The sequence below is a fragment of the Podarcis pityusensis genome (assembly GCF_964106645.2).
Source record: "Podarcis pityusensis genome assembly, chromosome: 4".
Lineage (NCBI taxonomy): Eukaryota > Metazoa > Chordata > Lepidosauria > Squamata > Lacertidae > Podarcis > Podarcis pityusensis.
Window position 1 is genome coordinate 95,600,499 of NC_138027.1, and position 27,976 is coordinate 95,628,474.

Consider the following 27,976-nt stretch of genomic DNA (forward strand, 5'->3'; position numbering starts at 1 on the left):
CTGGCCCAAGGTCACCCAGCAGCTGCATGTGGAGGAGCAGAGACGCAAACCCGGTTCCCCAGATTACGAGTCCACCCCTCTTAACCACTACACCACACTGGCTCAGGTGGAGAGGCAGTAGAAAAGGCAACTTGGGAAATATTTTTGCTTAATAATGATATTGGAAAGCTGTTACATCCAGATACAAGGAAACTCAGAAGGGAGGGACTAGGGGAAGTCAATAATATGTTTATAAGGTTGGATCTTTAAAGAACTAAGCTTGTTTTTATTGTTTATTTGTGTATTGTTTTCTTCTTTGATGTTTTGTTGTTTTTTGTTTCTGTTTTTGTTTGTTAGTTTGATAGGCAATATTTGTTATAATTGTGGAAAATTTAATTAAAAAAATATTAAAAAAAGAAAAAGAAAAGGCAACTTGGAGCTGGCATATCAGACTGGAATTGAGCCCCATGTCATCAACTGATGTCAGAGGGGGCAGTTCGGGATCCAGCAGATCCCAGGCTAGCTCAACCCTTTCCCATCCTGCCACCAAAACACTAGGGAAGCCCACCAGCAAGAAGAATGGTATCTTTGTTCTTTCTCCTCTGGAACTTGGATCATTGCTCCATTGACTTCCTGACCAGTAGCAGTTCTGCAGGGTCTTTGCCAGTTCTGCTATCTGAAATTTGTTAACTGGAATGATTGATCCCTGTGCTTTCCGCATGCAATGTGTCAGCCACCTGAAAGTCATCTCTGGAAAACCACCAGGGGGTGAGGAAGAACCACCAATTACCTTCAAATTTCAAAATATTTGCTGCCTGCTCGCCAGGGGTGATTATTACTTACTGCAGGCAACCAGGGGCACAGTTCCACATGCCTATTTACAAAGAATAAACTATGATTACTTGGCGGTGAGAAAAATACACTCTGTGTATGTTCAGATGTGCTTCACATTTTCCATGACTGAGCCTTGATTTTTATTTTTATTTTTATGTGCATCTGAGCTCTCCCTAGTTACCACTAACTCAAGTCGATTTGCAGGTCAGTTACCTTAGAAATGCAGCCTTAAATCAAGGCACTTTACAGCACCGAAAGCACACACCCCACTGAATTTTGGGAAATGCTCCTTTCTGTCTTCATATATAACTGCACCTAGTTGATTTCCACCAGTCCTATTGCCAGTTACAGTGATACATACTCTACAAAATTGTATGTAGCCCCCTAGAATTAAAAATCATGAATGCATCTATTAACCACACTGGATGTGAGCCAGTTAGAATTAAATACATGTAAATGCCACTGATTATAATGGGGCAGAGAGAGAATGAGGCAACTGCTGCCTCATTCTCTCCTATCAAAATCAGTAGGATTTAAATGTGTTCAGCTTCATGTGGATTGACATCCATTCACAAGAGCAGATGTGTGTTTTGTGCGTGTGCAAACAGAAATCATTTGCATTGACATATATTCTATACTATATACTTTGAAAAAATGAGGCACATCAAGCTTGGGACAATTATGAAGTATTATTCTCCGTACTTTGAAAAAGTGGTATAGAATTAATTTTTTTTTAAAAGAAAAGGTAACATTAACACAATTCCATCCTACAATGCATCAATCTTCAACTGGTGGGTTGAACTGTGATGTACAACTATGTCACAACTAGAGTCAAGGTGTGTTGCACCAAAGTGACTAACATTTTGGGGTTTTTTGAATTTTTAAGAAAAGGAGCAGGAAACTGATAGGGAGAGCGCGGAATGACCAGAGTAGAAGAGAAAGACAGATTACCAGAAAGGACTATATTATACATGAATGTATTTAAACCCTAACAGCTGCTTCTTCTAGCAGAAAAGAGGATTTGGAAGGAGGCAATTTTGAGTGAATAAGCTGTTTTGCGCCTGTGATTGAGCATGCATGTTCACACTTAGCCCTTCTTCCACCTGACACTTTGTTTGCAGCTCTCCCCACCCCACTCCTGCATGGGTTCCAGATGCATTTTTGAGATGCAAGCATGCATTACAGAACCCACTGGGGAGGTGGCATCTTGGGGTGAGGGGAAATTGTGGTGGTAGGAAACTGGCGAAGGAAGGAATACTCAAGCATTCCTCCCCCCACGCTTCCCTGGAAGAAGCAGCCATCAAGATTTGAATATACAAACATTTTTGTTTAATATATAGCTTGCCCCAGAGAGAAATGAGAAGCACAGATAAAGAAGAATCAACAACAAGAAATAAAATGAGAGTGGATTTCTGTTGCAAACAAGAATTAAAACAAGGGTCTGAAAAGACTGGAGGTTGCTGCTACCATCTCTGCAGTATTTTTTTAACAATGGGAGGGGGCGGTTTGCAGGCTACTTCGACTGTCACACTTTACACAGTTTGCTGCAGCTGTATAAATCACTGGTGCTACCTCCATTTTCATTCTGCTTCCAGAGCTACTCGCAGCTTCGCTTCACAAAGCATCCATTCAGGAGCAAGCAGCAGCCCTGGCGGATAAGGGTTGCTGACCACAGTCCTGAAATCCCTTGTGATCTTTTCAAAGCAATGGGATCTCAAGCTTCCACAGAGGCATCAGTACTAACGAAGCGTCATTTTCAAGGCATTCCCCATTATCTTCATTGCCATTTATGACATGCATAAAATGCTAATTCATAAGATGCATCAAATAAGCCCCACTGATTGCCTTTGGGGGTTAACTAATTGGATGCAAGCTTTGAACAAAACCACATTTTTTTGCATGTCAGGTTTCCCTCCTCCTCCAAACTGCCAGAGCGGCGTTTAAATGTAGTATCTCAGCAGCACTGCTCAACAAACGTTAAGGTGCTCAACCAAGAAAAAAAGGAGCAAAGAATGAAAAACACGTTCCGTTCAAGCCATTAACTCCATTCTGACTTCCTTTTCAGAATATAAACTATTACTTGGCTGCTGCTCCCCAACCGTTTTCGGCGATAATCCTGGAATTCTATATTAAATGAACATCAAAAAGGCTTGTGGTGGGAAAGGATTTTCTGTGGGTGCAATGAAAGCTTATAACCATTCTAAAATTTGCTCAGGTGTCGGAAGACCTCTGTTTGGATTTGCTGCAACCAACGGCTTACCCCTCTGGAAATCACATTAAATGAGAACATGCCATTGCCTTTGAGCGTGATCTACTTGATCAGCCTAATGCAAGAAGACAACAACTCCATTCTTAACACCCTAGTCATTAGGCCGAAGCGTTTCTGAAGGATTCGGGGTGGGGTAGGACCCCATAAATTTAAGCATGCAGCATGGGCAGGATATTCCTAAACAAGCAGGATCAAGGAGGCAAATCCTGGGCTTGTGGGAAGCAGGAAGCGACAATACGAGTCCCCTAAGCGAGTCCCCCTTGGCGGGGGAAGGAGTTAATAATGATGACCGAGGAGACGTTAAGGGGGTGAAAAAGGCTGATTTAAATCGCTGCGAAACAGGATCAAGGGGGATTGCGGAGCTAATGCTAATAAGGCAGCCTTGAAAAGCGCCAGCTGGGGAGAGAGGAGGGGGCTTTTCTAGGAAGGGCCCCAGGCGACGAGCAGGGGAGGGGGAACCCTTTCCTTCGATGAGGATGCAAGTAATAATATTTTTATTATTATTTATATGCCGCCCATCTGACTGCGTCGTCCCACTCTGGCGGGGGGGGTGTGTGTGTGTGGATCTGGAGCCTGCCTAGAAATGCACCCGAGTGGGGCACCCACCACGTCTCGTCGTCGTCGTCGTCCTCCGGATCGCAGCACTCGACCCCCTGCAGATCCAGCACCTCCACTTCATCCAGGACGGTGTCGGCTGGGGGAGAGGCTTCGTGGCCTCCGGGGCGGCAGCTTCCTCCTTCTCCTCCTCCGGGGGGCGACGGCTTGAAGTAGACGAAGGGCTCGGCTTGGCACAGGAGCGCGGGCACCGGGCTGGGCATGCAGGCCGTCGGGGAGGTGCTGGGGGTCGCGGCGGGCGCCTGGGCGGCGGGGAGCAGCAGGAGCGCGGCGGCGGCGGCGGCGCTTCCCGGCGAGGCGGGCGAGGTGGCGGCCGCCCGGCTGCGGAGCTGCTCGTTCTGCTTCTCCAGCTTGCGCACCAGCTCCTGCAGCTTCTTCACCTCCAGCTCGGCGCTGACGGCGCCCGGCTTCACCTCGGCCACGAGGGGCTTCAGCACAGCAGCCTCCATCCCTCCGCCAAGGAGGCTGCAGACGCGGCGCCTGCCCGCCCGCCTGCCACCTCCAAGACGCGCCTGGCCGGAGACGCGCCTGGCGCGCAGCGGCGCTCGCTCGCTCGCTCGCTCGCCTCCCCACCCTCCGCCGGGCCGAGCGAGGCGCACAATGGGAACAAAGCAGGGCGGGGAGAGGCTAATGAGCGGCGCGCGGGGCTCTGGGCCTGCGCGGAGGGAAGGGGAGCGCGCGCGCGAGGAGCTGGGAAGGGGGGCGGGGGGACGGCCAGACGCCGCCCCCCGTGCAGGGAAATGGTTCCCCCCGCGTCTGCGTTCGTTCGGTGAGGAAAGGGGTCGTGGAAGTCCGGTTGAGAGGGGTGGGTGCCGAAGCACGTTCAGACGTCCAGTTCTGGCGTGGCCAAGAAGAGAATGGGCGGGAAGGGGCACGTGCTGAGGGCGAGTTAGTGCTAATGGCGACGTTTCCTAGCAGGGCTGACGAGGGGGGCGGGGGAGGGACAAAGTTTGAGGGAAGAAAAGCCGTTATTTATTTTGAGGTATTTTTTTTAAGGCGCCAGCTTGTTGGGGAAATATAATAGCGGTTCTTTTTAAATTACATTTCTATCCCACCCAAAGCAGTGCAGGATTTAGGGCAGTGCGGGTGGTTCCCTCACAGAGGGCGCTGAATTGAAGAGGTGCATAATAATAATAATAATAATAATAATAATAATACCTATATTTATCTTTATAAATACTGAGAAGTTCCAGTAAAAAAGCAATGCCAAAAGGAATCATTGTGAAACCAAGGGTATAGGGCGGTATATAAATTCAATAAATAATAATAGTAAAAATAATAATATTGAGGGGGGGAGGACAAATTTTGCCCTCTCTCAAGGTGCCATGTTACCAAAGTCTGCCCCCACCCAAAGGAGCCCAGGGTGGCAAACACATTAAGCGATAAAATAATTGAAACATCAAAGAGCTTTAATACATTCATAAAATATGAGGTACCTGACCAACACTGAATCAAACTGGATTATCTAAAAACACTTGGTTATTATTAGTGATTGTTTAACCCATGCTGTGCAGGAGGGTAATGGGCTGTGGCTGAAATCTCAGGGAAACAGATGGGGTGGAAGTAAATTTTGTGCGGTGGGGATTGCAAGCCCTGGCTAACCCTTGGCATTGTCCCTGCTTTTCAGCGGACCTGTGAGCCTCCTGAATGCATGTGAGGCAAGAAGGCTGCTCATACGCTGAGCCACTGTTTGGAAATGGCATTAAAGCAGGACGGGGTGTCGGTTGTGCAACTCTAGCCAAGCAGCGCACCATGCTCTCTGGCAACTGAATGGAGCAGTAACTGGGCTCTGTGTGCATTGTGATCAGCTTCCTACTACACAGTAGGTGCCCTTGATGTGGAAGGTTGGCAACTCTCCCTGCCACCTTGCTGCCAACAGCAATCTTTGTGCTGCTCACCGCAGCCTGGTATTCGGATGTTGAGAACAGGCAAAGTGGTTCCTAGCATGGAGATCAAGTGATGGGGGAAGCAGCCTGTGCTTAATGTCTGTATGCTGAAAGTGCAGAAGCAAGGTCTCTGCAAAAGCAAAGTGACCCAAAAGTTTAGATTAGGTTGCAACTTTGGTTGATATCCAGTGCTAGTTATCTACAGAGCAGGACCCAATGAAATTCATTGATTCCAGTGAATCTGCTTGGCTAGCTTATGCCCACTTGCCACCTGGGAGTAAGCCCCAGCTGAGCTCAATGACTTTATGAGTAGCCGTGTCTAGGATTTGCACGTCGTTTCCGGTGAAATATGATAGCTGTGACTAACTCATCCCACTGATTTCAGCTGGAATGAACTGTTACTTAGGCTGCAATCCTGTACAACCTTACCTGAGAACAAGCGCAATCTTACTCTCAAAGGCACATACTTCTGAGTAGACATTATAGGATTGTGCCTTTAGTCTGGATACAACCCACAGTAAAATCAGAGTTCAGAAATTATCCCATTCACAGGTGTTTCTAACAATCATTTGGTAGCAAGGTATACTTGCATAAAACTATGGAAAGCTGGGATGTTGTGGTTTTCTTTGCTTAGTCTCTGGGACAAGACTTACTCAGACGTATGGAAGCTTTGGCCCTCAATATGCTGCTAAACTACAGTACCCATCACCCCTGGCCATGCTTGGTGGGGCTGAAGGGAGTTGTTGTTCAGCAACATCATGAAGGCCTAAGGTGCCCCATGCCTGGACTGGATGGCCTTGAGAAACAGTACTAAAAACTATTGATCCAAATGCACCACAAAAATGTAGGCTTATATCCATTGCTGAATTAGGAAGCTCCCAGAATTACGTTCCTTCAAAAAGGGGGAGAAAAGATAACAAACCATATAATTAGAAGCTGAAACTGCTAATTTCAGTGTTGTAATTATGCAAATATAACATTGCTGAAACACAAATCACCAATATAGGTTGATTGTTTTAAATGACTGATAACCTAAAGGGAAGCTGCACGTGTGCTTTCTATACCCAATCATTTGGAGGGAAGAGGTCCTTTTAATTCATATGTATTAACATGCAATGATTCCACTGTAGATGCACTGTAGACAAAGAAACACTGGAAAGATAAGAGTTTCATATTCTAAGACTGTGTTTTCATGAGCAAAATGCTAACATTGGGAATAGAATGCACATGGTTAGGATGGTAATTAAATTGCATTTACAAAATGCTTTTTTGTTTAAAAATACACAAAATGTACAATAAATCAAATAATGGATTTGATTTCTATAGAGCTAACTCAACAGAATGTATCTTTGTTATAAATGAATAGTTTTGCACCGCGATTGCAATTTACTCAGAACTGTTCATTGGAGTTGTCCTGAGGGTTATGAAGTCCGGGTCATCCAGACTCAGTGGACAGCATGTTGTAATTTATTTTCACAGTACAATACTTTGCAGATAAAATTGCACGCCTCCACCTCAGTCTGAAAGCCAGTTTTGTTGCAACTAAGTTGCTGGCTGCTACTCAGAAGGCATCATGTTTGGGTTCAGTGGATCAAGATACTGTTTTTAATCCTGTAACAGACCCTGGGACCTTACGGCGAAGGGCGGAAAAATCAATCAATCAATCAATCAATCAATCAAATCATGTCCATAAAGTGCACGTTTAGTCATTCTTTGCTGGGGGAAGATGTCCATATAGGTCTGGAAGTTACTAATGCCTCTTTAAGAGATAAGATGGTCCCAGCTGCTTGGACCACTCCCCCAAAAATTCTCTGAAAACCTGAAAATTGTTCTAATTGCTGGCTAGTCTCAACTCTCCACATTTTGGTTAAAAGTTCCCAAACACTCTTGAAGGACACATTATGTGGATCCATTTCAGTCTGGCATCTGGCCTGGGTTTAGTCCTGAAACTACATTGGGTGTCCTGATGGACAACCTGCGCTGGGAGAAAAAGGAGAACCATGGTGACCTTTCTGATTCCCCTGGGCATCTCAGTGGTTTTTGATATCATGGGCCAAGGTATTTTTCTGGACTGTCTAGGTTAGCGACTGGGAGTATAGAAAGCACCCATGCAGCATACAAATGTGAAGCTATGGGCAATCCTAACTTGCTGGATAACTTTGGCTCAACCCAGAAGGAAAATACCCACACAACTTTTGTGGTAGCAAATACCAGAAGACGTGCAAGAGCTCTGCGCCATGGCATTTATGCTATGCAATACAGAAGGACCAAATATTGTCTTCTGTGCTATTTCACATCTACCTCATGGTTGGGGAACCTTCAACCCATGAGCCAAAGTTATCCAATGAGTTCAGATTGCCCATAGCTGGACCTTTGTATGCATTCACCGTCTAGTCTTTTCCTTTTCTATCCTATCTGGGATCAGTTCTCATAGGGCAAAAGAATCTATTCAGCATATCCTGAGAGGTGTGGTGGCAATGGCGGGACTCAAATGTTCTCATTATTTCAATATTTATTTATTATTACCATGTCCGTAATAAAACCAACCCGTATGTTACGCCATATTTAAATAATGCATAATCTTGCATTCTTGCTATTCGATTATTGCGAATGTATCTATCATTATGGACACTTATGTGTTGCTTAATGGGTAGTTTGGGATTTGACAATATAACTCCATAATGTCCCTTTAATGACGGTTTGTTTCCTCAGTGAGTTGGTTTGCTTTATTGTCTTGATTGGCTGTTTGAGCTTCAGGAGTAAGTGCTGGCAGTATGGGCGCTGAAGGCTGATATGCCTGCCAGAAGTAGCACAGCTGCAGAATTTATTAACCATGCTGGCCCCTATTAGCCTATTACACCTGGCAGGTGATGTAACATCCTTCACAGCCTCCCAATACCTTATGGAACAGGTGTGAGGCATTTGGTCTAAGGTATACACAGTTCCCTGATGGGGCCTGACCTTTTGACATAACAGGAGGGAGAAGTAATCTATCTTGCTTGTGCTATGTTATTCTGCTTAACGACTGCTCCACTGCTTTTTATTATGTATTCAAGCCTGCTACTTAATAAAAGCACTGAACTTCTTTCCGCTAGAGGCGTTATTGCCCCAAATCCAAAAGAACTATTTGGGCTCATTTGGCAAAACAACATCTTGTTCTGCCTCAGGTCTCTTGGCCTCAGTCAGGGTGTGAAGCTCACTGGGTGACCTTAGCTAGTCACTGTTTCTCAGCATCTACTGCCTCACTGGATTTGTGAGAGGACAGAATTTGGTTTAGTCTGACATATACCAGCCTGAGCTCTTCCAAAGCAAGTGGAATAAAGACAGACACACCCAACGTACGAAGCACAAAATGCCACAATGGGCCAAACATGCAACACATGAAACCTAGCATATAGAATAACTTCATCACCAACACCAGCTTCTCAAATGAATGCTTTAGTAGTGTAGAACCGTGCTCTGCTTTTTTAAAGTTAGGACCATCCTCTCTCCACACAGGAAAAACCCAGGCAGGGGAGAGAGTGGCAAAATGAATGGCCTTTTTTTCTGTTCTGATTGATTCCTTTCCTTTAGGAATTGTGCCTTGATTAGTAAAATAAAGAAGTAGTTTCATTATGTGAATGGGAAAATGGACTTGATGAGTCACAGATATCCCTATAATTTATGAGAGCATTCTTCAATGTGGCTAATTTAATCTGTTATTGAAGAAAAACCATTCGTTAAAACAGCTGCCAGCAAACCATTCCTTTGAGGACTCCATCATAAAAACATCCAAAGAAAAATGAAAGCCTCAAGGCAAGTGATATGTAAAACAGATGTAAAAAGAACTCCTGGGTTGTGGGGTTTTTTTTACATCAGCATTGAAATGATACACCCCCATTTTTTTGTTTTTGTTTTAAATAAGAGATTGTGTATCACTATCCCATCCTATAATGTTATACATTCCAGAATCCATTAAAGCATCCTTTATTTCATGGCTCAGTTATTAGATAACCCATAATAAGAGCAATAAAACACAACATGGTGCAGTTACCACAGCTGCTTAGCAAGGATTCGTAAGTGTGAACCAGCCCTTATTGTTCATGCCTTGCTGTGTTCTTGTGGAAAAACAAGCCATAGCCGGCTTATGGTGTCGATGGTCTTTGATCAAAACCTTGCAGAACAGATGCTCCCAAACATCTTTAATTTTTGAATCACTCGAAGGGCAAAAGAGCTCACGTTCTTTCTCAATGGCCTAGTGAAAACACTGGCTGCAGCTCTCCTCCAAATCCTACATTCACCAAGGATGCCAAAATAAAGTGTCATCCAGTTGAGATCAGGCTTTAGAGAGAGATTTTTATTGCTAGGGGGAGAAAGGCTTACAGTGTGTTAGGTCCTACACAGTATGTGATTTTGACGTAACCAATTAGCCATGCTTAGAAGCCGTGCAACGTAGAATCAGTTAGGAAAGGTGCTTGTGTAAATTGCATGTAAGAAGCTACACACATTGAAGGGGCTGCTCTCCCTGACATCTACACACTGGGCAGGGAGCATGCATAGTCTTCCACAATAACTAGAACTCCAGTGGCACAGATTTCCAGCTTGCATGGAAAGTCTACAGGCATTGAGATTTGAATGCATGGGGTTTCCATACATTGTCTGTGGACATCAGTGTTTGAGTTCAGTGAAGTGCTGGGGACAGGCCAGCAATGCAGCCCTGCTGTGGCCTAAGTTGTCCAGAAATGGCTGTGGTCCTGAGGAATGACAACATTTCTTAAATAGAGAGGCAGGGAAATCTCTGAAAAGGTATCTCTGCCTGACAGAACACAATGCATGCCTGGTAGACTGTGTTCAGCAAAGTACATATAATAAAATATCACCTTCTGGTGTGGTTTTCGGTATTCTGACTATTTTTACCCATCCTTGTGGAATTATATTTCACTTTGAAAAGAGCTTCTAATTGGCTTTCCTCCTTCCCCACTGCTGATAAATCTCCCCAGAGCAGTCTGTTATGTACATACTTTGAAATTCGGCGCTTCCTTTGAAAAATGTATTATTCCCTAGTCACACTTGATCTTTAGTAATCTTTATTGGAAAGATTCAGGCGGGGGGAAATCAATTTCAAACAACATTGATATGAGAGACAAGTAACAAATAAAATAACTGTACAACCACTTCTTTTTCCAATGTCACTGAAACACTATTCTATGTGGATTATTTTTAGGATTGTATATGAACAAATAGACTTTACTATGCACTAAATGGTAATTTTAATGGCTGCATCACAATAAACCTCAAGCTCACACACTTCCACCCCCAGAACAATCATGGAGAAACTGGAAAACTTTACTTCCATTTTTGGAACCACCAGGGTTTAGCATTCTGTCCAAACCCTAAACTTTGGTTAATTTTAACTATGGCCTGTGAAGGAAAGCTAGTTCCATAGCCCATGCTATTAATTTGGCTTGTTTCAAACAAACAATAGTTAAGGTTCATGGCAATTTGTCTGGTTCTCATGAAACAAGCTGCACTTAATCAAAAATGGAAGCAAGAGCATACAGTCTCCTTTGTTCTAATCACAACCATGGTTTATCTCAGAATGTCTGGATTCAACCAGGATCTTATTTTTAAAAATCTTTTATATCTTTAGTTTAATAAGTTCTACATAACAGCGAACTTTCTCTACTCTTTATCACTAGTGAAGTTAAGCTGTTTGCATGTACTAAGATTGACAAAAGAGAGGAAAGAATTCATGTTTACAATTCTATACAATTGTAAATCCATGAGTTTTAAATAAAACACAGTGCAAGCTGAGTCCCAATCCTTAGAATATTGATCTCTCATATGTGGAAGATGAGTGTTTGCATGATCATTGTATCTGCAGTAGATTTTAATGGAGATGGGCTGAAACTTTCCAAGCCAAATATATGTATGTATCCACCAGGGTGTCCAGTCCCTGCTGCTGCTTCTCTCACAATCACCACCTTAGCTCACATTAGCATTTATTTCAGCTGCCATACTACTCCATGCAGAGGTCCTGCCTAAAGCATAACTCATTCATTGCCTACTCAGCCCAGTGATTACCGGAAGACCTCTATACCACGGGTGAGCAAGCTACAACCCTCAACCTCATTTTGTGCACTCCATCACTTCCTGAAATCGACCCCTTTCTGCCATCCCATTAGACCGCCTTCCTGTTTGTTTCCCTGATTTTTTTTTAAAAAGTGTTTCCTCCTGCTTCCTTTCGTTGCAGGTTCAGTACAATTGGAAGGGGAAAATAATTTGATAAGAACAAATTGATGCCTTAAAAGAATGTTTGTCCTGGTTGTATGGCTTAAGGAAAAGACCTCCCCTTCCCTGCTGCCATGGGTTTGCATAGGGCACCCATGTCAAAAAGGAATTACTTTCACTTGCTTTCCAGAATAGGAGCTGTATCAATTACTGTGTTGAATAATAATAATAATAATTAATAATTAATAATTCTGTACTCATTTGAAAGTAACCCCCTCAAACTCAGTGGAGCTTACTTCTTAGTAGAGCGGAATAGGATTGGGAATTCTGAGACAGCCACAGAAGCAAAGCAGTCTTTATTCTTGATTAGTTAACCCAGGACATTTTTGTCTCTCTCTGCCCATCATTGGTTCTGTCCATGCTCCCTGCAGGAATGTGACCTCCCCCCGCCCCCTGACAGATTACCTCTGAGCAACTGTGGCCCTGGAAAGAAAATAGTTTACTAACCCCTGATCTAGCTTGTGATGCTGCAGACTGTGTTGACATGACCACTGTCTCCTCCTCTGTGTATCTGGGGAGAGGATGTGGTTGCATGGTAGAATTCTGTGGATGCCCCCAATCTGTCCCATGATCAATCCATCATTGCTTTATTTACTTTTCTTTTAATTGCCTGGGAACTGCAGAAGGTCAACATGCAGACCTGTCCATGTGGCCATTAGGCCGAATAAGATGGTTGGTTTTGGCAGCAGGCTTTGGACACAATTGAAAGAGTGCCACTCACACACAGATACCCAAACAATATTGTACCTTCTGCCTCACCTAGTGCTGCTCCTCTTATTTCCAGTATAGCAGTAAAATGATGAAAGGGAGGAAGCCCTTATGTGGTAACTGTCTCATGATTTCGGTTCTGACCCACTGATTCCCATGGGACTTAAAACACAACTCAAGTTATCTGGACTGGACCCACTGAGCTGAGATGTTGTCTTAGATCTATAATGAATCATTTACAGACACAAGTATTCGGATTATAAGCACGGGTGTGTGAATTGTTTCAGAATGAACAGGAACCAGTGGTCAAGAATAGCCAAGATACACTTTCACTACAATCCTATGAGTGTTTACTCAGAAAAATAAGCTGTACTGTTTTCAGTGAGACTCATTCCTAAGTAAGCAGACAGAGGACTGCAGTCTTAGACGTTGTTTACTTACTGATAATGCACACACACATATTCTAGGCAGAAGCCACCATGAGCTTCCTTCTTTTTAGAAGTAGTGTTATAGTTTCATTTTTCACATCTTCAAATGTCTACCTTTTTTATTATTCTTGGAGTTCTTTACTCATCCTAAAAAAGCATATGATTTTCAAAGATAAACGCATGCAGCTGATCCATCGACCTGAACTGTCTTCAGTCAAAATTAGTAGGCCCATGATGCTGTAAGGGAAAGAAAATGCCCATTAGAAACTGAAAATGTGCACAGCCTTATCAAGTCAACCATTTCAGACCAATGTGTTAAGTTTCTCTAAACACAGAGCTATTTCAGCTCCATATTATTTGAGGTATTCCAGATACCGATTGCCTTTTAAATGTGATTCTTAACATTCACTGAAGTTCAGGGATGAAAGGATCTCTCAGTTTCAGATCTCTCAGTTTATCATTTTCCCAATCTTAAATTCAGTTCAGCAGTTTGCACTTTAAAATTATCATGACATTTTACCAGCATTTTACTGGGAATTTCTCCTAATCCACACATTTTTGCACAGTTGTGACTAATGTACCCAAATTTTGCAAGCCATTCCCCCTAAAATAATGCATGTTACTATATTATCTTAACTAATGCATTCATTTTAATGTGCATTTTTACCTAATATATGCATTTTGTAAACACTGTTTGGTTAGAGAACGGTATCACAAAATTTGGATAAGTGTGAATTTAGAAGGGTAACTGTGTCTCGGTTTGCGTGTTGTTTCAGAAAGCATGAGTTTGATATATTTCTCTTTACACGCAAACTGAACTGAATTTTCTCCCTACCGGTGTTGTGAATATCAAGCAGGGAAACATATATTTGGACATTCAATAAATGTATGTTGGACTTCTGCATTCACCAAATCCTGCAATCTACAGCACGATAAACAGGAACTGAACTGAAGTGTTTCAGAGGTACTTTGAACCCCACCCCTCCCTGGTTGTTGTTAACAACTGAACCTTCAAGCAGGTGCCCTCCAGTACAACTTACATTTAACTCTGGAATAGCATGGTTCACAATGCACCGTATTCTTGTAAATCCAAATGCTATCTCCCGCCTTCACGTTTTCCAAAGGTGCTTTGCAGATTTCGCACTAGGAACACACAGAGTTAAACAAAAACCTTTAGTTGTTATTATTTATTTCATCAATTCTGAGTCAGATACCAACTGGGATAAAAGCTTTAGAAAGCTTGTTGGAAAAGTGTGAGCGCCTTTAGCTGGTACCAAAAAGACAACAGAGAAGGTGCCTGCCTGATATGAAGTGGGAAGGAGTTCCAAAGGGCAGGTGCTGCCCAGCTTCAGCATTGTGCAGGACACACCTCCTGACAAGGTGGCATCTGCAGGATGTGTTTGCCTGCGGAGCACAGTGACCAGCTGGGCATGCAGGAAATGATGCAATCTTTTAGGCATCTTGTTCCCAAAGTTTTGCAAGGCTTTGTACACCAAGACCTTGAATCCAGTCCAGTAGCTAATCAGCAGCCGTGTTATGAAAATGCCTGATAGCGAGTCATCTTTAATATACGTTATGGTGTGCAAAACATGGAAGACTCACTAACATTTCAGTACAACTGAACTTAAGATCTCAGAGAAATTCAGCCTCAGGGTTTTCGCCCTGTACAAATATAGTTTTCTTTATTCTTTGGCTGTCATGTGGAGAATGCAGGATCTGTTTAAATGCCATATCCCCATGTTTTTTCCCCTTCCTCACTGCACACCGATGCTACATTTTCTTATAACTTGGTTCTACAGAAGGAAAATCAGTGTAGCAGCTTCAGGGCTAGTATACTCCCTCCGCTGTTATGGGTGCTTCCTCCAATCTGTCCCATGATGACTCCATTGAGTACCAATAGCAGAGCAGCAAGAGCAGTGAATATTTCCACCCGTGGACCTCCCTTTCCATGAGACAAAGAGGGAGATCTGCCCTATCCTATCATCCTTGGGATGCCCTTCCAGGGACCTTAGGGTTGCTCTCTAATTTGATTTAAAACCCGGTGCTTTGATCAAAATTCACAATCGTCATACTACAAATCCATGCATATTTAACGACAGTTGGGTGAAAGACATGTTCCTACCTTGAAGCAAGTTGCATGACAGCAAATCTGCAAGGCATCAAGAATCATCTTTGTGTCTGTGCCCAAGGGCTTCCGGCAGTAAGTGCACATTTCTTTTTCAATAACGGCCCTGTATAAGAACAGGATTCATTGAGTGAATACTACAGTACTGGAAGGTTTCACTGTGCAAATATTCTCACTTTTCCATGCCTGCGTGAAGTTGTGAACTTCTCACCATGGCTCGATGTGCAAAGAGCAGGCTAGAACTGGTTTCAAGATTGGGTTGTCTGAAGGCATAAGGCACAAGTCACCTGGGCAAGCCCATGAAGGGGAGCTGCATAGCTGCACTGCTAAGCTCTTGCACAGCTCTCATTCATTCAGGAAGGTAGCCAAAGCACAGATAAACAGATCACTTGGAAGAGCTGTTGCTAAACAGTGAATCTCCCAAGGCAGGTATGGGGAACCTGTGGACCTCCAGATATTGATGGAATCTGACCCATCAGCCCCAGCTAGCATGGTCCATGGTTTAGGGATAATGGTAGCTGCGGTGCAGTAACATCAAGCGACAACTTAAATGTATGAATGGACTGACACAAATCTAACACTACAGACAAATTTTCATATTCACTGACATCATCTTAGTAGTCATACCTTTTCAGTGAAATCAATTCACCCACTCTACTGCTAGCAATCTAGCATACAGTGTAGAGAATTCGAGTGAAGAATGTGGACATGTGAACGGGAAAAGCTTTCAGGTAATAATAATAATAATAATAATAAATTTTTATTTATATCCCGCCATCCCCAGCCGAAGCCGGGCTCAGGGCGGCTAACAACAATAAAATAAGACAACATTTTAAAGTAATAAGTGTAAAAACTTGGGTATGGGGCAAAACGGACAAGATGTTTCTCACTTAGATGTAAAGAGACAGTAGGAACATTCTACCACATGTGGTGGCCTTGTAGGGTTATTAAAGACTACTGGGAATTAATCCATAACGAACTGGAAAAAATGTTTAAAAGATCCTTTACGAAAAACCCAGAAGCTTATCTTCTGGGTATAATATCGATAGAAGTCTCAAAAGAAGAAGAAGCAAGTGAGTCTATTGCAACTGCGGCCATGTGGATTTTACTTGCACAAAAGTGGAGAACAGACGCAGTTCCAAGGAGCAGTAGCATCATAAACTGCTGGAATATGTGGAACTAGCGGATATGACTAATAGAATAAGAAACAGAGATTTTAAAGAACTTAGAGGATTGGATGTTATCTATAGAATATATGAAAAAGTATTATAGTAAGATAATGAACCTAGTGGGATGAGTATAATTCAGCAGCGTAAGTTATAACATGAGATAAAGAGAAGGAGAGAGGAAAATTTAGAACAAGACAATGTGGATAGGTTGGGAACAGAGAGGAAACTTGGGAAGGAGTGGAAGGGAAGTATATGAAAAGAAGTTTTCTTTCTTATTCTTTTTTGAACGCAACAGTTGTACTAATGTGGATCTACTAATGAAGAACTGCAGCAGAAAAGCAAATAATAGATGATAGATGATAGATAGATAGATAGATATAGATAGATAGATAGATAGATGTTTCTCTCTTTGCTTTCTTCCTCTATATTTCTTCATTCTACAGTGTTCAGTATATATACCCACCTATCAGAAGTAGAGTAAACAGTTTTGATAGATTTTCCAGGGATGTTGTCTTCATAAGCATCATGGGGAAATCTGCTGTGATAGAAGGAACATGAGCCGAGTGATGAACAATAGGGTTGTTGTTTTTTTAAAAAAAAACACTTTTCAAGTTTGCACTCTGACAAAGAGAGTGTATCATCAATCAACATCAAAGCCATCCACAGAGACTTGAGGGCAGACTTCAAAAATATACAGATATACAAGAAACAGTTTTAAAAGAACAGTTGGGGGAGGAGGGCAAGATGAGACTTGTATTGCATTATACGAAAAGGGCACAAAACTTGCTTTTGCATGGCTCCCATTATTCAGCAGGGCTCATGCAGAATGAGGATTTTGCCCCCAAGGGGCTTATATCTTAAGAGCATGCTTAAGCACTTGATATTTTAGAAGTAATGGATTTCTAAAATAACAGAAAAGCACACAATAGTGTCAGATAGAGATGTCATATGTGAAACCATTCAGCAGAATGAAGACAGATAAGGCACAAGGTGAAATAAGAAAACATAAAAATGTGCTATTTTATGTTTTGCAACACTGTTCATTTATGACTCTCAGAAATTTATTGCAGAGCCAGAAAAGAGTCAATAGAAATGCTGCAATCATTGTTTACATGTTTGCAGTCCCAGCTAGGCCAGCAAAACCAGGAGATTTATGATACCCCTGATGGGTTCAACAAACATGACTGCATTCATCTTTGTAGGTCAATGCATGTCTTCCTCCATAAATCCTAACTATTATCTGGTGTTTACATGCATGTATACCTTCTCTCTCTATTTCCACATAGATCCCAGCATTAGGCATGCTAAACCTCTATAGGAATCAATGAGCTGAGCTGAGCTGTGTATTGTACTGTGGCTATAGTCTGGTAATATATATCCAGCCATTTTGTTTTAATCCCTTATCACTTGCATTTAATTTCACATTTTATTCTGGGATGACATAAAACCATATATTGTATTAGATTATCATTCATTCTATGCATTCAAGAAACCAGAATATTAGCCATGCCATAGCTGGGGGTGGGGGAAAATAACATTGCTTGTGTTTAAACAAATCATGTTTAAACTGTTATTTTTGGAATTAGTACACGAGGAAGTATTTCTGGAAAAATACAACATGTATTTTTCAGGTACCTATTCTCATATGTCCTTGTGTACACAATTGTGTCCTTTGGACTTGAGTAACTGCTTGAGGCAATACAGCTGAAACACATACAAAAAATGAGGAGAATTTCATTCTCTAAAAATAAACATACAAAAGCGGTAAGAAAAAGCAATGTCATAAGAACAGAACAAGAGATCCCTGATGCATCAAGCCAGAGGCCTGTCTTGTTCCAGCACCCTGGTTCACAGTGCCCAACCTGATTTAGTTGGACAGGGACACAATATCTCTCTCCTGGCATTATTTTCAGCAACTGGGGTTTGGAGGCAGGCTGCCCCTATTGCTGGGGGGGTAGCTTATAACCACTGTGACTAGTTGCCATTGCCTCAGCCTTTAAACTTGCTGGACATCACCATAGCTTGGGTAGCAAATTCCATAATTAACACTGCATGGTGTAAAGAACTGCATTTCCATTTGTCTGCAAAATACTACAGGTTCCATTGTTCACTGTTAAGGCCCTGGTCTTGACCACATTTTTGAAACACTGGATTGATACGGACAGATGTTTAACAAATGGTAACTGAACACAGGGCACACATATTTGTTTAGAAAGCTGTTCCCGTTTCAGGTTTTACCTGATGGAGAGAAGTTGTTGGGGTTTTTTTAATCACAATTCTGTGTAGGATCACGGGCGAATACAATCCTAAACTCATTGGAACAAAGCAAGAATACAGAGTTCCAAGGTGGTAGAATGGACGGTAACACTTCATACTGTGGCCAGAAAGAACTATGGGAAAGGGAGCTTCTGAGAGAAGCAGTTTGTTCTCCGATGCCTGCCCAAACAATTCTTTTAAATAAAGGGGGTGGTTTGTACATGCAGAACGCTTCTCTTCCCTGAGATTTACAGACGGGCAAAGCTATGTGTGTGTGTTACCCACATTGAACTTCCCCACCTGTACTCAGAAAGACTTGCTGGACTGGGAAAGCTGAATTTCTTCTAACACATTTTCCTTGATAGGGGTTTATAGGAGAGATAGCCTTTTGCAGCTGGGGAAAAAGGAAAAACACTCCATTTATTGGCTTAAGAATACTGTACCTGGATCCTCTTGTGTCCTGGTATAAATGGTTCATTTCTGACGGACCACCTGGAATACTGGCAGATTCATGGTCCTGCTCTGGTGCCCTGTGGAGGACAAGGTTGGAGTAAGAAAAAGAAGTCTAGCCATGATTTATCTTCCCCACCATTTCTCTATTCTTCTACTATGCATGTAGCGAAGGAGGGGGATTTAAAATATTAAAAGGGGAAAGAGGAGGGTGGGAACTTAAGAGGGAAAACTCTCAGAGGGAATGCATTCATCAAACACTGGCTACTCTGCCTTTATTTTGAATGCCTGTTGTTTTTGTGCCAGAGCCTTAAGCTCTGCTAAATGAATAGCCATCAGTGCCAAGCACTGTTTTATATGCAGAACATGTAGCCTGAGAGAGGGCCTCTCCGCTGTTCTTCCAATCTAAAGCAATGAGGCTGATCTGAGAGCAGAGAACGGAGCTCATTCTTCACATACAATCTTTGGCTGCAGTCCTACTCTTGCTTGAGCTGACTCTGAAGTTAGAGAGGTTTCACCCCTGCCACCATTCCACCAAAGGCTTCATGTTTTTAAAAAACAGCCAGCAGCCTAAGGGGTTTTCCAGACCCCAGAGAAGCATCTGCAGTGGTGAATGGAGAAGGGGAAAAGGAAGGGGGAAAGGCAACATTGTATACTCATACCAAGTCATACTGGCGAGGAAATGGAAAGTGTGGGATGTCATTGGCTTGACGCTTCATCTGACCTCCCCACAAACAAATCAGAACAAATGCACAATAAACAAGTCCTCTCAATTAATAAACAAGTAACATGAATTAACCTCTACAGGACTGCCATGGTTATAAGAACTAAGATTTAAGCATAGCTGTCAACTTACAGATTTGAAAATAAGGGACCAGCAGCCAAAATAAGGGACCTGCAGCCTCACCTGTTCCAGGTACTCTAGTCTTCCTGTCCTCCTGCAGTCTGGTCAAACTCATGCTGGTAGCTTCGAGAACACTGTCCAACCAACTTTGTAACCAGAGGTTCAACTGAATAGAATCTGAATCACATGCACCACAAGGCCTATGCAGCCTCAACTTAAGATGGCTCCCCGGCCTGGCTTTGCACTGCAAAGTTTGCAGCAGCACATGCAACAAAATGGCGTCCAGCATTCAAAAAACCCCTCAGCTTGCATTAGCTAGTCACACACAAGGCATGCAAGCTCCACCCCCCAGTCGTTCTTAGACTTCTTATTGGGTGAGCAACACAGCCAAGCAACACAGTTGGTGCCTCCCTCTTCCCTGGCTGGCAGGGAGGGAGGGAGGGAGAGGAACTGCTTCCTTTGAAATTTAAGGGACATCATTTAAGGGACATTTAAGGGACATCCATCAATAAGGGACGGCAGCAGGACATGGCGCTGGAATAAGGGACTGTCCCTTCAAATAAGGGACACTTGACAGCTATGGATTTAAGACTCACCTCTTTTTGTTTTGATCCTTAGGAGAGGATTTTACTACAATGAGATCATCTAGTTCTTGGCTTCTGTCAAAGATAAAGAGCAGAGCCTGATGACCACAAAATACTGGACGTTTTACTGGACGTTTAAAAAAATGCAAACACAAATGTTACTTTATCAAGTCATCAATGATTTCTGTGAGGCAGGATCTGTTTTAATTTTTATATCAGATTCAAGCACCAGACCAAAAGTATGAAGCATTATCTGCTGTGAAGAAATATGGCCCCTTCATTACATATCAAGACCTTTGACTTCATGTCCCATAAGCTGATCCTGTGATTATTTATCCTGACATAAAGCCTACTGTATCTAATAGGACTTGGTCCCAAGCCCTTACACATTATTGCAGTAACTTCTTAGAAAGTACGTGTGCTTACGACCATCCTGCTAACCACACCTACAGTTCACCAAGCCCTAATTCCATGTATCAGTCATTTATTCATTTTTGAAGAGGCTTGCTTAGTTAAATGTTTGGAGCATAGCAGCCTACTGCCCTCATCCTGCAGACTTCACAGGAAGGAGTGCTCCACTCCAGAGCTTCATGTTCACAATGATGCACACATAACTCTTTCCTGACTTGCAGGACCCCACATGCTTCTATCCTCCTGGTCTCCAATCACTGCCATCTTCTAGGCCTCATTTCCTGCTCCTCCCAGGCTATCCTTTTCTAGGTTCCCTCCCATGGAGGGAGGGAAAATTCTGGACATGCATTTGATACAGAGGTAGTGCTGCATGGGCAAGGAAACCATGTGCTCACAGCTACACATATGTGGGATGTAGCCAATGTTAGTTCTACTCAAGGGTAGACCCACTGAAATTAATGGCCACGACTAACTTAGGTCTGTTCATTCCACTCATACTCTGAGGAGAACTTAGTTGGCTACAAACCCTCCCTACATTTTTAACTCAAGCCACAGGTAACAGATTTTCTAAAGTGCAGGAGAGATAAAATTTAAAAGAATTGCCTTTTGTTTTTCTGAGCAGTGTTATTTACAGCAATGAGGTCATCTAGGTCTCTTCCTCTGTGAGAAAAGCAAAGAAACAAAAAAATTGGACTAGTTACTTTTGCAAGAAAGGAACCGCTGATCACAAATACTCTCAGGGAAGAGTGAGGGAGAGAACTTAATGCATTAGGTAATTGTCAACTCATAGGGATATTCATTGCAGCTAATAATTCCACCAAAATGTTTTCCTTCCAAGATTTAAAGATACTAAAATTATCCTGAGATTTGTTTCTCTTTTCCTGATTAAGCGACATGATCAAAATTAAGCTTCCTGAAGAACTCTAATGCCAGCACATAAACCTACCCTGATATAATGCACGACATCCCATTTATGTCAATGTAAAGGAAATGCAGTCTGAATTGGAGGGAGGGAAACACCACTAATTTCATGCCATTTGCGGGCTGAAAACAGCAACAACAGTGATTGCGTGGCAAGTCTCCTCCCCCATGTGAAATGAAGATACCGGACACATTATTTAAGGTTAATGGGCATAAAAAGGCCACAACTTTATTGATTACAGAATTGAAAGGTATTGGCCTTAGGCATTGGCTCCTATCAACTACCCGGCATGTAGACCGGGAAGGGTTAACCACAAACCGTGGGAGTCCTGTTGAAGTACGCCAACTAGGATCCCACGGGTGTCACCGCTCTGGGGCGTGCCGGAGGCCCTTACCTCCCTAGGTTTCGGACAAGGCAACGCCCCCCGGAGTCCTCTACTAGACTACCCTTTCCTTGGGGGAAGGTGATGGCGCTTCCTCCCCCCCCATTCATTTGCATAACAATAAACCCCTGCCAATGCCTAACCGCCAAATACCACTGAAGTTGTGACGATTGCTACGAGGTAGGCGAAAAAACCAAAAGGCTGACAGTGCGCCAAATTGGAAAAATTCCTACCAGGCCCCTTGCGGCGACCAACCGGAGTCCATAGCAAGGTCATAGCTAGCTAAGCCTAAGGGTGGGTGGGATGGGAAAACCGCTCAGCTGGCGAGGGGAAAGAGGGCGGTCCCCGGGCGTGCCTGGCCTTAAGTAGGCTAGGCCACGCCTCCCCAGCCCGCCGATTGGCGGGCCGGGTTAAAGGCACGCCCGGGGATTCCCTGAGTCTCGCGGGGGCAAAAGGCCAGCCCCCGCGTGTGTGGGAGGGGGTAACCCGCAACCCCCTCTCCTCCCAAGGTCGGAAATGGCTATATCGATGGTATTCGCTGAATTGATTATGGTTCCAGACCTAGAACAAAGAAGCCATTTCTACTCCTGTTCCCGTTTTCAATGGAATTCTCTGCACAAACTGGCCTTGTTCATGGGTCCTGATAAATTAGATTAGCCTCAACCAGAGCCAGGGCCTTTTCAACATTGGCTCCAGCCTGGTGCAACGCTCTGTCTCATGAGACCAGGGCCCTGCGGGATCTGATTTCTTTCCGCAGGGCCTGTAAGACAGAGTTGTTCCACCTGGCCTTTGGGCTTAGAATCAGTTTGATTCCCTCCCCCTCTTTCTTTTTCCTTTCTCCTCCTGTGAAGAGGCTGCATCCTGATGTTTTAATGTTGTATCTTAATCTTTTAAATTGTATTTTAATCAACTTGTTTTTATTATTGGTTGTTAGCCACCCTGAGCCCGGTCTTGGCTGGGGTATAAATAAAAATATTATTGTTATTATTATTATTATTATTATTAATAATAATAATAATATTATCCAGGCTAACCACATGCCGTAACACAGGTTGGTCCTTTCCTGTCCAGTATTTATCTCCCCTCAGCTACTCTCCCACAGGTGCTTTTATCCCGGTAGGGCTCACTATTGGAATTGGGAGCTCAGTTGAGGGACGAATTATGTCAGCAGGGAAACTGAAGGGAAGGAAGTAGCAGGGAAGTGCCGGCAAGATCCTGTGCTCACTCACACATCCCTTTTGCTCTTAAAAATCAGACTCCTTATCCACACTTCTACCTGACTGCAGCCGATTCAGGTTTGACCATTGGAGCCTGCTACCATAAAATGTAGCTTCAGGAGCTCTTGCTGTTTGCTCAAGTAACTGACACTTTGGTGCTAAGTATTTGGAATCTCTATGCAGCCACCATAACGTTGACTTGAGGATAAACGTAGATACTTCCGATGCTAAGTAGCTTGCATTAGCGCACCATGTCTTAAGTCATAAAAATGCAATGCACTGTCTTCTTAATACAGCTATTAATATAAGCATTTCATAACCTTCCTGTTGTTCAAGAATTATGCTTATAGCCAAACCATAAACAAACTGCAGTGCAATAAATATAACATTAGTTTGGGAATTCTATTGGAGCAGAGGATTAATTTTTTTCTGGAGCAGAGTTATGAGTCATATATCTTAGGGGGAGTTTTATTTTATCTATTTTCTTACAGGTACATTCTGCCTTTTTTGTACCATAAGAGGTTCCTAAGCAGTTTCCCACCCAACCACTGACCAGACCTAAACCTGCTTAGTTTCACCAACGTGGTAGCCTCCTATAACTTCAGACCATACCCTGGGACATTATAGGGAGATGAACATCTCTGAAGACTTGCTCATTAATAAAAACAGACCAAACTAGACTTCTAATGTCAACAGAATCAATGTGGTTGCCTAGTGGTTAGGGCACTGGACTCTGAACTCAACTCTCTATTTGGCTACAAAGCTTACTGAATGGCGTGGGTTCAGTTAGTTGTAAGTTGCCTTGAGCTGCCTTTGGCAAGAAAAAGCGACCAATAAATTTAGTAATAATAATGTACCGCATCTGAGCAGCCTTTACCTTTCAAGGGGTTGCTGTGAGGGCAAAAGCTCTGATTTATTTATTTTATACATCCATATATATATATACACACACACACACACACACACACAGTATGTCTATGTCTATATCTATATCATCTAAATCTATATATCTATCTATATATCTATATATCTATCTCGATCTCGATCTAGATATAGATATAGATATAGATATGCTTCTCTTCAAATGAATTTGCATCAAAAGCTGGCTTATGGAAAAAATGAAAGACAATAGCATGAAAACAGAAACAGAAAATTTGCAAACATTCTAAGCAAATTCAGGAAACATCCTAAAATGACGGTCAGACACATAACCCTCCTGCCATCAGTAAGTCAAATGGTTGATAGAACAGGAACATTTTAATCAGTTGGTGGGAAACAGTAAGAGAGAGGTCCAAATGGATCTCCCATGGAAACCCCCACCCCAGGAACTGCTTATTAAATAAATAATATCTCCATGATCTCAAAATGTAACATAAATGAATACATACATCTAAAATCATGGTACAAATAGTGCCAAACTGATAGCTAACAAAATGAGGAAAGGGGTGGAATTCTCACCGGTCTTTGGGGATTTCTGCAGTAAGTGCCAAGCCCATCACGCCCACCAAACTTTCTGGGTAGCCCAAGCACAAAAGCTGGCTCTGTTGCTACAGGTAAGAGCCAAGCCCTTTTGTACCAAACATGTTTACAGCCATTCGGAACACGTGTAGATATAGTCTTACAACTGGAAAATCCTGCTAAGTCCTCGCCTAAACATTTTTTTGACCATTCCTTGTCAACGTGTGTTATTTTCCGTGCTTTAACTACAGTGGTACCTCGGGTTAAGTACTTAATTCGTTCCGGAGGTCCGTTCTTAACCTGAAACTGTTCTTAACCTGGAGCACCACTTTAGCTAATGGGGCCTCCTGCTGCTGCCGCGCCGCCGGAGCACGATTTCTGTTCTCATCCTGAAGCAAAGTTCTTAACCTGAGGTACTATTTCTGGGTTAGCGGAGTCTGTAACCTGAAGCGTATGTAACCTGAAGTACCACTGTACCTCCCAAAGCTTTCCATTAAATACTACCTTCTCTGGTCCAGTCTTTTAAGAGTGCAATTCTAACTTTCCCCCAGCCCAGCAGGGCAAGGCCATTGCTGCCTCTGCAATCATGCCAGAAGGTGGGGACAGAGGCAGTTTTAGGGTAGCGTATGGTTACCAGACGTCCCCGTTTCCTGGGGACAGTCCCCAGATTTACAAATCTGTCCCCGGACAAAATCCATCCCCGGAATGTCCCCGATTTCATTTAATGTCCCTGGATTTATATTTTAAGTGATGTAGATTTATTAGTAGGGAATGAATGTTCTGTGATTGGTTCAACGGCACAAGACACATCATATGGGGACTTCCGGTGAGGCAAAATGGCGAGCGCCACAGCAGTGAGCAGCTCCTGAAGCCAGCCAGAGCCAACTGCGCTACCAGTCTGGCTCTGGGCTGCTGAGACTGCAAAGGGTTCCAAAGGGGAACCGGGGATGCCTGGCGCGTCAACAGGGGGAACCACTGACACACACCCGCCATCCAAATTGATCTGGGAGTGAGAGCGCCTGGCTGACTGCCCAGCGGCACTCTGGGGCCAGTAAAAACCCTGGAGCCGACACAGGGAGAAGGAGGAGAGGAGAAAGAGAAGGAAGAGAGAGAAAGAGGAAGGAGAAAAAAGAGGGCAGCCCGTGCTTGCCACGCCGCTGCCGCCACTGAGGCGGAGAGGTAGGAGAGCACCAGGAAGGCAAGGACACGTGGCCGAGCCCAGGCCTGACCCAAGCCTACTCCACAGTGGCTAACACTCCAAGAGAGCAGGCCACGGCCCAGAGGAAGGCCACGCAACACAGAAGAGAAGATATTACTTCTTTTTTAAAAAAATAAAGAATTTTAATAACTTTTTTTTTTCTCGTTTCAAAAAAAAAAGTGTCCCCAGATTCTTTGAAAAAAGTCTGGTAATCTTAGGGTAGCGCAACCAGTTTGGTCATGTTTATTCAGGAAGCGCTGCCGCAATGTTGCAGAATGGAGCATGAGAGGTGGAGGGCACGAAATTTTAGTGGTGCACAGGGCGCCGCTGAAATTTGAGAGCCCAAAGTCTACCATTGGTGGGGGTAAGTGGATAGCTGAGACAGCCTGGCGCTGACTCAGGCCTGAAGTGCCCATTTCTGCCCATCCATCTCATAAAGAACTGGTTCACACAGTAGGTTGGTTCCATACTTAAGGTTGCAACCCTCACCATGTTTATTCAGTAAGCTCTGCTGAATTCAGTGGGGCTTATTCCCACTTGGAGACAATCAGTCAGGTTGTGTATCCACAGCAATGACCAGAGGAGGAATGACTTCTGGGAACAGTGCAGATGGAGGAAACACCATGGTACACCTTTTAAGTTAGTCATGACTACAAGTCCCGTTGATTTCAATCTACTCTGCGCGTGACTGAGTCTGGATTAAATGATGCACAATGGATTAAATGGTGCCCAATGATGCATCTATGTGGGAAATGTCTAGCATAAACAGGAATTTCCATGAATACAACTACCATTCTAGTTTCAATTTCTTTAATTCTCCGGGTCGTGAGAATTGTCCCTGAGAAATAATGGTGGTATCTGTGGTTCATTTGGGATATACTCTATCTACAGGGACAAAACTGGCAACATAGACCAGCCCAAATTGTTTTGTGGGAAGATACCACCCACGTTTTTGATAAGGAGTTAGATTCCCTGGCTTTTTATGTTTTCCCACTATTCTGTGGTTTTATGACCATACAGGCTATTTTCACATGTGGATTTTTTAAAAAAGAGGCATTCCATCTAATCCTACCTTGGGAAACTAATCTTTGGATGCCTTTTCTCTTTTGTTGTCAACTCCTTACACCTGCGAAAAGGAGATCTTGCCGATATAAGGAGAAAACTCTGTACTATATTTAAATTATGTTGCCTTCCTTTGAATTTGTGCAGTTACACAGCACTTGAGCTGGGAGGTGGGGGAGTTAACTACAGGCATGTCTATCCGACAAATTTAAACAATCACTTAACTGTTTCAATTCCCAACTAAGATATCATGGAAATTCTAGTTCAATTAAGGAGCTATCAATTGCCTTAAGTCTCTTACAAAACCAACATTTGCAAAGTTGGGTGGGGGAAGGAAACATTAGAAGTCACACTGTTAAAACCAAAAACCAAAAACCAAAACCAGATTAAGCCTTCAATGCATGTAGATGTGCATCTCGATGACAAGACTCACCCCTTGGCATGTCCATTAGATGTACGGTTCACTTTGATAAAATCATCAAGATCTTGGTGTCTTAAAGAGGAAAGAAACACAAAGGAAGGTTATGGTCAATGTACCGGACCTTTTAGGTAGCATAGGGACCAAGGAGGAAGGGGAGAAACCACCACAGGTCCCTTGCATCACATCCAAAACTTTAGGACCTAAATGCCATGGATTCAACCACAGCCACCTGACACCAGCGCAACTTTGCATGAGTAAGAAAGCGCAACAGAAGGGGACCGGTAGTGATTTCTCAAAAAATGCTCTGTCCCACTTGGCCTTGCAGAATCTTCAACTTTGCTTCTTGCAGTGCAAGCCTCCCTTAGAATTAGACTGCCCCACAAACCATGGACTTGCTTTGAACCACAGACTTGAAACAAGAGTTTGTATGACAGGGGCAGGGAGATTTATATGAATGTAGTATTGATCCAATGGCTTTCCAGGGTCTG

At 43.2% G+C, this 27,976-nt stretch overlaps 2 protein-coding genes and 1 long non-coding RNA gene across 9 annotated transcripts in view; 1 reads left to right on the forward strand and 2 right to left on the reverse strand.

Annotated features, from left to right (window-relative positions):
- The window catches only part of SLAIN1 (SLAIN motif family member 1), a 38,494-nt gene extending 34,246 nt beyond the window's left edge, over window positions 1–4,248 (reverse strand). For all 3 annotated transcript variants that reach the window (XM_081003101.1, XM_081003100.1, XM_081003099.1), the window contains exon 1: window positions 3,689–4,248. In XM_081003101.1, the coding sequence (XP_080859227.1) occupies window positions 3,689–4,146 (458 nt within the window). In that variant the 5' untranslated portion in view covers window positions 4,147–4,248. The remainder of the gene's footprint in view (window positions 1–3,688) is intronic.
- Window positions 4,249–4,298: 50 nt separating this feature from the next.
- On the forward strand, window positions 4,299–12,029 carry LOC308475930. The gene is made up of 2 exons (XR_013985549.1): window positions 4,299–4,817; window positions 5,325–12,029. It is a non-coding gene; the product is annotated as an uncharacterized lncRNA (long non-coding RNA).
- SCEL (sciellin) overlaps window positions 10,633–27,976 on the reverse strand; it is a 56,859-nt gene continuing 39,515 nt past the window's right edge. For 2 of the 5 annotated variants that reach the window (XM_081003137.1, XM_081003135.1), the window contains exons 15-23: window positions 27,501–27,560; window positions 21,432–21,488; window positions 20,430–20,492; window positions 18,983–19,069; window positions 17,919–17,987; window positions 16,747–16,821; window positions 15,112–15,220; window positions 14,030–14,132; window positions 10,633–13,226 (exon numbers count right to left, since the gene is read on the reverse strand). In XM_081003137.1, the coding sequence (XP_080859263.1) occupies window positions 13,210–13,226; window positions 14,030–14,132; window positions 15,112–15,220; window positions 16,747–16,821; window positions 17,919–17,987; window positions 18,983–19,069; window positions 20,430–20,492; window positions 21,432–21,488; window positions 27,501–27,560 (640 nt within the window). In that variant the 3' untranslated portion in view covers window positions 10,633–13,209. The remainder of the gene's footprint in view (window positions 13,227–14,029; window positions 14,133–15,111; window positions 15,221–16,746; window positions 16,822–17,918; window positions 17,988–18,982; window positions 19,070–20,429; window positions 20,493–21,431; window positions 21,489–27,500; window positions 27,561–27,976) is intronic. The other 3 variants (XM_081003136.1, XM_081003139.1, XM_081003138.1) reach the window with 3 other exon arrangements.